Source organism: Octodon degus, unplaced genomic scaffold, assembly GCF_000260255.1.
Source record: "Octodon degus isolate 3935 unplaced genomic scaffold, OctDeg1.0 scaffold00021, whole genome shotgun sequence".
NCBI classification, from domain to species: domain Eukaryota; kingdom Metazoa; phylum Chordata; class Mammalia; order Rodentia; family Octodontidae; genus Octodon; species Octodon degus.
The window spans coordinates 8,428,442-8,435,564 of NW_004524597.1; the positions used below are offsets into that span (position 1 = coordinate 8,428,442).

Below are 7,123 nucleotides of genomic sequence, written 5' to 3' on the forward strand. Positions count from 1 at the left end.
CAAAGATTCACATACTTTGTTTCCTGAAGACATTTATTACCATCCAAACATTGTGAACAGGGACAGGCATAATCCCTCATTTCCCTAGGATCCACATTTTCAGTGCTTCCTAGGGATCAATCCTTCCTAGAGATCCATCTTGTTCCACCTGGGAACAAGAGTTCAGAGCTCTGTGCATCATTTTTGGATATGGAAGAAAGCCTCAATCTGTCCAAAGGATAGAATGATTACACACTCATTTCAACTGCCAATTTCTAGACTCACCCACAAGTTTTTCATTAAGTTTCCCTTAGGTCTCCATTTCCTTTTTGTCTGAGGTCACATATCATGTGGCTTGCCAATGGGCACTCTTGCCAGGCCACTGACATGTATTATTGTGACTGACCTGGATGTTCACGGATTCCCAGCCAGAGGGCTGTAACTTATAACTTGTTGACCTCTAGGCTGGTTTCTCAGGAAATCTGGCCCTTCTTTGGTCTCGAGGGCCTTAGGAACCTCAATGCTCCAGTCCCAAGTGAAGAAAGTAAAAGATCACATGAATTCCCAAAATTGTTGGAACATTATATAGTAAGGCACCCAAACTACATATGGGGTACACATATCAAGAAAGTGGGACGGAATGGACTAAATACAAGTGTCCCTGAGCTGGTTTCCTCAAACCTTACAACTGCAAACAACTTCTCTTTAGTTTTACAACAATCATTTGCTGTCTCTGCATTACCCTCAAGATGAGCCCTCATTTCCTCTTGGAAAACAAAGTGGTCATTCGGTCAAAGAATGCAAGCCAGCTCTTGACAACCTTTAAATGCCACCTAACCTAGGACAAAAAGAAATCCCATTATTTCTAACCCGTGTGAGTTCTCTGATGACTCATAAGGCGCGAACTCCGAGAGAAGCTTTCTCCACATTCAGAACACTTATAAGGTCTCTCTCCAGTATGGGTTCTTAGGTGACGAATCCGATTAGAGCTGTGAGAGAAACTATCTCCACATTCATGACAGGTATAGGGTTTTTCTCCTGTGTGAATTCTCTGATGCCTAATTAAGTTGGATCTATGAGAGAAGTTTTCTCCACAAAGGGTACATTTGTATGGTTTCTCTCCTGTGTGCGTTCTCTGATGTCTGGTGAGGTGCATACCCTGCCGGAAGCTTTTCCCACAAGTTGAACATTCAAAGAGTTTCTTCTCTGCTCTGCGAGTTCCTTGGTTTGTAAGAAAGGGGGTACCATTATTTATGGCCACCCCATTCTCCGAGAAGGGGTCAAGTCTCTCTCTCTCATGGGTTCTTTCATGAATGACAAGGTGAGAACTCCGAGAGAAACTTTTCCCACACTCAGCACACTTATAGGGCCTCTCTCCTGTGTGGATCCTCTGGTGTCGAAGAAGGTTGGAGCTATGAGAAAAGATCTCCCCACACTCAGAGCACTTGTAGGGTTTCTCCCCAGTGTGTGTCCTCTGGTGCCTATGGAGGTTGGAGTTGCAAGAGAAGCTTTTTCCACATACATTGCATTGATAGGGCTTCTCACCTGTGTGGGTGCGCTGATGGCGAGTCAGATGGGTATTCTGACTGAAGCATTTCCCACATTCTAGGCACTTATGGGCCTCCTCACCCAGATGTGCTCTATGCAGTGAAAGAAAATGTGGGTGTCCACTAAAGATTTCACTGCACTCCACATCCATACACAGTCTTTCTGCTGCATGTATTCTCTGATGTCTAATTAGGTTTGAGTTGTTAGAGAAGTTCTTGCCACACAGGGGACATAAATGAAGTTTTTTTGGCTGCAGTTCCTTTGGTGGCCCCAGTTCTCTGCAACTTGTGGCTCCTGCTAAGGACTGCTCCATTTGATCTTCGGGAGGAGGTTCCCAATGCCCTTCTGCCCTGTCACGAGGCCGGCCCTGTTCAGGACTCCAGGGCACCTCCCCTCTGTCGTGGCCAGGGAGCAGCACCTGGGAGTGAGTGTTCTCAGGGGAAATAGACTGAATATTTCCTTCTTGGTTGTCAAATTTCTCCTCCCCTGGTAAAGAAAAAAGCCAAATCTTTATATTATTTGTACCCTGGAAGTATCCACATCTCTAAAATGCCAATCAGGTCAGAGGTCCCAAAGGGGCCTCAGTTTTCTATTCTTTTCCTAGGTATAAACTACCCCATAGAGGCATCTGAACAAGGGGTGGGGCTACCGTTTAAGGAATGAGAGTTCACAAGCTGTGTGTAGTGTGTGGCTCACCCCTGCTACTCAAGAGGCTGAGGCAGGATAGTTGTCTCAAACCAATCTATACTACAGTACACAGTGAGACTGTGTCAGAAAGAAAAAAAGGAGAGAGACAAAAAAAGGGAGAAAAAAAATCAAAGCTCAGAGCATTTGGAAAGTCCTTTCTTAGGTCTCAACAAACCTTTCCAATTAGGCCCCTGGCTGATGCCCTTTAGCAATGGATGAGATGTAACAGGGATGAGACCAGGATGGGACAAGTGAACTCAAGAGTGAGTTTGGTTTCTGGATTCCACAGAAGGAAATGTTCAATGTTCCCCAAAGTTTGTATTCTGGGTTCCACAGGTGCCTCACTGGGGTGGAAAGTAGTCAGTTGAGAAACCAGAAGCAATGTGCTACCATAGAACAGTAGTAACCTGTCCTTACACTCAAACCCTTAAATGTCTTATGTGACACCTTACTGAGGAAATACTTTTTTATTCCTTACCTGGAGCTGGGCTCCTGGGGCTCCTGTCCTCCTTACAACTCTGGATATTGGGATCCCATGGTTTTTCTCCTTGTTCCACCTGGGTGCTTAAGGCCTCCTGACTAGGAATGTGAGGCCCTGTTGAAAATGATGAAAGAAACACATTGCTGTGTCAGCACTCTCCTCTAGTAGGCAGAAGAAACAAAGATAGTCTTAATCCCAACCCTCAACAGGTAAGACACAGAATGCTCTGCTAAGTCTGGCAACAATTACTGGGAATATACATTAAACTATTCCCAGTATTTACATCTAGAAAATAAAGTCAAGGGAGAGAGACTATGGAGTTTAAAAAAAAATTTTTTTTTCAAAGTATTTAGTGACTGCAGTGTCTTTGGCCTGGTCTGCCCCAAGGACATCCCCTGGGCTCCTGCTGTTGGCTTCTCAGTCTGCCTGACACAGACATTGTATTCTCCTCGTCTGATATGCTGCACCCCTCAGCTGTCATTGACTGCACATTTACAAAGAGCTGTTAGCAGGTTGGGAGAAAAAAAGAGACACAGCTGTAACCACAGCAGAGGACCACGCTGGGTCCTCTCCTGTTCATCCTGGCTGGGCAAGCTGCTCTAGGTGGCCTTTCACACCTTCACCAGAAAGCTATCTTTTTTGCAATAAGAGCTTATTTTTTGTAATTAAAACAAAGCTGATAAGAATGGTCAGTTCATTGATGAATTACTTTAATATGCTAAAACAGCCTTGATTCTTACATATAAATGTAAAACAGAGCAAGATTTGACTGAGAACTGTAGCAGGAGAAAACATCAATGGACAATTTTAAAAAAAGACCATGAACTCTGTTAGGACTATGACCTTAAAACCTAAATATGCCATTTCTATGTATGCGGGGGGGGGGGGGCCCCTCACTCCACCTTCAGCAAACATAGACTAAAACATATATTCAGTTTCATAAAATTATAATCTGATCTTTCCTTCCTTGTTAGCAAGTTGAACAATCACTTTGTTCAACTTTGTACAACTCAACAGTGGAAAACCTGGAGTGGTCCCAATAAGGGAAACAAAAATAACAGTAATCTGTTAACAGAATTAGTACAAATGAGTTTATAGCAGTAATTCTCTTTACACAAACCTGATGAAGGAAAACAAAGTGGTGTGATTTTTTCTGCCATTTGTGCATCAACATAGCCAGTCATAATGTATACAATGTCTTAGGACTCTCCCCTTCCCTTTTTAAATGATATTTTTCACACATACAATCTAGGGCACTATTTAATAAATGCCTGCATACCCTCCACCTAAATTCAATGGCAGATATTTAACTGACCCTAGTATAGGAACTTTAAATAGGCTTAACAAAACTCAAGTCTGGTAACTTGAGACAGGTATCTAAGAGACAGGATCTTTGTCAGAAATATTACTGTCAAAATCACCCTAGAAAAGAAGTCTTACCCAGTGAGTCCACAGTCTCATAACTCTCTTGTACTGTGTCCCTGGAGAGGGTTCTCTTACTAGGATCCTGATGCCCCCACTCCTCGTGGGAGATGTACATTGCCATGTCCTCTAAGCTCTCAGGCAACTGAAACAGCAAAAGATCTCCTTTAGCCACAGATGCACCAAGAATAATTCAAGCAGAGTTGCACGAAAGAGAAGAAAAAGCCCAGGGGTACCAAGGACATATGTCACAGGAAAAAATGATCCCAGATCTACAAATGATGGAGACCAATAAGGAGGAAGGGGACATTTGGTTGGGGAAAAGGATCCTCGAAGTGCCACAACTGCCCCAACCCATCCCAAAAGGAAGCCTCCAGGGGAGGAAGCAGTGTCCTGGCAGGGGGAGATAATGGGACCCTCCACATCACCTGGGACCCAGTCATTTCCTTGTCTTCCATATTCCCTTCAGGAGGAAAGAGAGAAAGCCAGGGAGCAGATAACGCTGAAGGTGACAGAAATCATAATGAGAATGGCATTCCTAAGTCTTGGTAACCCATAAATTATTACAACACAGTATACATTTCCCAAAACCCCATTTCTGCTTTTAAGATTGACACTAAACAAAAACCAGTAACAGGCAGAACAAGTAATACCAAAATGATGGGGTCAGAGTAAAGCAATGGGAGCGTCTTCCACAGGAGTTAGCAACACTCCAAACCCCTCCTAGTTCACCTTGCTCTAAATCTTCTTTTCTGCATACAAATAGATCTCTCCCACTAGGAGAGGGTCCTTCTTTGCATATCTTAGCAGAACCCACACCACATGTAGGACTTTCAGGCAACATCTGAAAACTTCAACTTTGAGGAATTCCTTTCCTTAGTATTGGGGCAACCCCAAAGCCCCTCCTCCCTCCCACCTGCCCAGATAACTGTTCCTCACCCCTGTCCTTTACAGCCTGGGGGTCCCTTTGGGGGCTGGGGCCTAGCAGCTCCTGCAGCCTGGGGCCAGGGCTTCGCTCAGTCTCCACAGGCTCCAGCTTGAAGCTCGGTGACTCTCCTGCTGTTTCCAGAGGCAAAGGCTCCTCCAAAAGCACTTCTGTTCCCCGCCCTTGGTTTGTGACCTGAGGACCAACCCATATCACTTATCATCACAATGGGGCCAATAGAAAGGGTAATTAGTAAAGGATTCCAAGAGCAAGCCTTCAACAGAAAAACCACAAGAGATTCTTTTGAGCAAGAAAAAGACGGTTTATGCTAAAGACTTTTATGCCTGTGTGGTGTCCGAAAAAATGGGGGAGAATGGTTAGGGAGGAGTCCATTCCCAATGCACATCTTCCCAACACATTCTTTTAATATACCTTACTGTCGTTTTCTCTCATCTTTCTCCATATGCTTCTGCTCCTCACTACCAAATAAATTAAGTCTTTGCTGGCTCTACGAGAGCCAGTGTTTTTCAAAATTTAGCCAAGATCTAGCTCCACAGAAGAAACTACACTGCTGACCTTAACGTAAAAAGAACAGATAGCAAGTATAATTATCAACCAGTAGAATCATCAAAACTTTACGTGCTGTTCTTCTAACCCTCAAAATAGACCCCCAAAAGTACTTTCTTATCTTTATTGTACTGGTAGGAAAACTGAGGCCCAAGAAGAGGAAATAACTTGCCCAAAGTCACAAGGGTAGTAAGCGATAGTGCGATCTTTTGAATGCTGACTTAAATCCAGAGTGCACAACTATTGACTGAAGCACCGGTTCCACGTGGAAACAGGCTACTCACTATTCACTGATCACTGTTCATAAGTGGGAAATCTGGAGTGTGAATGTTCCACATTTAGCCATAAAAAGCCCTCTTCCTCATATAAGATCTACTTAGCGTAACCAAGTAAACTGTACTGGGAAAACTAGACCAGTATCATGCCCCAAACCTCGAGGCCAAACAGCGACAACACTGAGTTCTTTCACCCACCTGTTGTCTCAGTCTCCCAAGCTCTCTCTGCATATCCTCCACAAGGGTCACTGCTTCTTCACCGCTCTCCGGATGTAGTTCCTGCACCCTGCTCTGGATCTCTTGGGGCAGGATCGTCAAAAACTGCTCCAGCACCAGCAGCTCCAGGATCTGCTCTTTGGTGCGCATCTCGGGCCGTAGCCACCCATGGCAAAGCTCCTGGAGGCGGCAGAGGGCCTCCCGGGGACCAGCGGCCTCTTGGAAGCGGAACCTTCTGAAGCGCAGATGGGAGGCCTCGGGGCTGGGCCCAGGGTCAGGGGTAGGTAGCTCCTGGGCCCAGGCGCAGTCCTCCTCGAGTTTCACTATAAGGAGACCTTCCCGTTCCTGAGAGCCCGGGAATGCCGCCATCGCCATACCAAAGAGCGCCTTGGCCCGGAAACCAGCTGCGCCCTTCTTAGAAGGCGCCCCGGACTTCCTGCAAGGATGGACGGCTTCAGCCGGAGCCAAGTGGTCCAGAGTTCTAAATCCTGGAGGAAGACCCTAGCTCAGAGCTCTGGCCTCCGCCGGCCCCCACTGCCGAGACGTATTCCCGGGTCTCGGACCCTCGCAGACTCAACCCTTACCTCCAAGGCCGGAAGTTTCGGCGCACAGGTTAGGCGTCACGAGCCAGCACCGCCCGCGCCCGGTCACGCCTCGCGGACTCTCCTGCTCATTGGATCTCGTCTCACCAAACGCACCTCGGACAAACCAGGGGGCAGTTTTCCTGCGGAGGCGGGACAAGGCAGAGACCAATTGGAGTCAAAAGGCCCTGGGTTATTGGACAAGTTCTGCGCCCTCCTGGGGAACGCGACAGCCAGGTGCAAGAGGGAAAGGAAGCAGCAGGTGTAGAGTGGTGGCCGGCCTGAGTCAGATTTCCCCAGCAAAATCAGTCACAATGAGCTACGCTTGATATAAAGTCAAGCTACATCAGTGTCTGAGCGAGGTACAAAAATCTGAATTGTTGGGGCTGGAGAGATGGCTCAGTGGTCTAAGGCACCTACTTGGAACAAGCTTGGCAAAGCA

At 46.3% G+C, this 7,123-nt stretch overlaps 1 protein-coding gene across 2 annotated transcripts; it reads right to left on the minus strand.

The window, feature by feature from the left end:
* On the minus strand, positions 1 to 6,690 carry Znf263 (zinc finger protein 263). 2 transcript variants are annotated; one of them, XM_004627832.2, is made up of 6 exons: positions 6,083 to 6,690; positions 5,057 to 5,237; positions 4,546 to 4,619; positions 4,136 to 4,262; positions 2,693 to 2,809; positions 1 to 2,013 (listed from the first exon to the last, which is right to left on the minus strand). In XM_004627832.2, exons 1-6 carry the CDS (start codon positions 6,473 to 6,475, stop codon positions 845 to 847), a joined length of 2,061 nt encoding a protein of 686 aa, XP_004627889.1. In that variant the 5' UTR covers positions 6,476 to 6,690; the 3' UTR covers positions 1 to 844. The 2 variants fall into 2 exon arrangements, with proteins under 2 accessions (XP_004627889.1, XP_023567575.1); XM_023711807.1 differs by lacking the exons at positions 4,546 to 4,619; positions 5,057 to 5,237 and having other exon boundaries at positions 6,083 to 6,688.
* Between the last annotated feature and the right edge of the window lie 433 nt (positions 6,691 to 7,123).

What these genes read in the sequence shown, in the direction of transcription:
- Znf263 (XM_004627832.2), bottom strand. Translation starts at nt 6,475, where the DNA reads ATGGCGATGGCGGCATTCCCGGGCTCTCAGGAACGGGAAGGTCTCCTT. An exon ending in AGGAAATGACTGGGTCCCAG is followed by an intron (nt 4,263 to 4,545) that starts GTGATGTGGAGG and finishes TTGCTGTTTCAG; the next exon opens with TTGCCTGAGAGCTTAGAGGA. An exon ending in TGAGACTGTGGACTCACTGG is followed by an intron (nt 2,810 to 4,135) that starts GTAAGACTTCTT and finishes CATTTTCAACAG; the next exon opens with GGCCTCACATTCCTAGTCAG.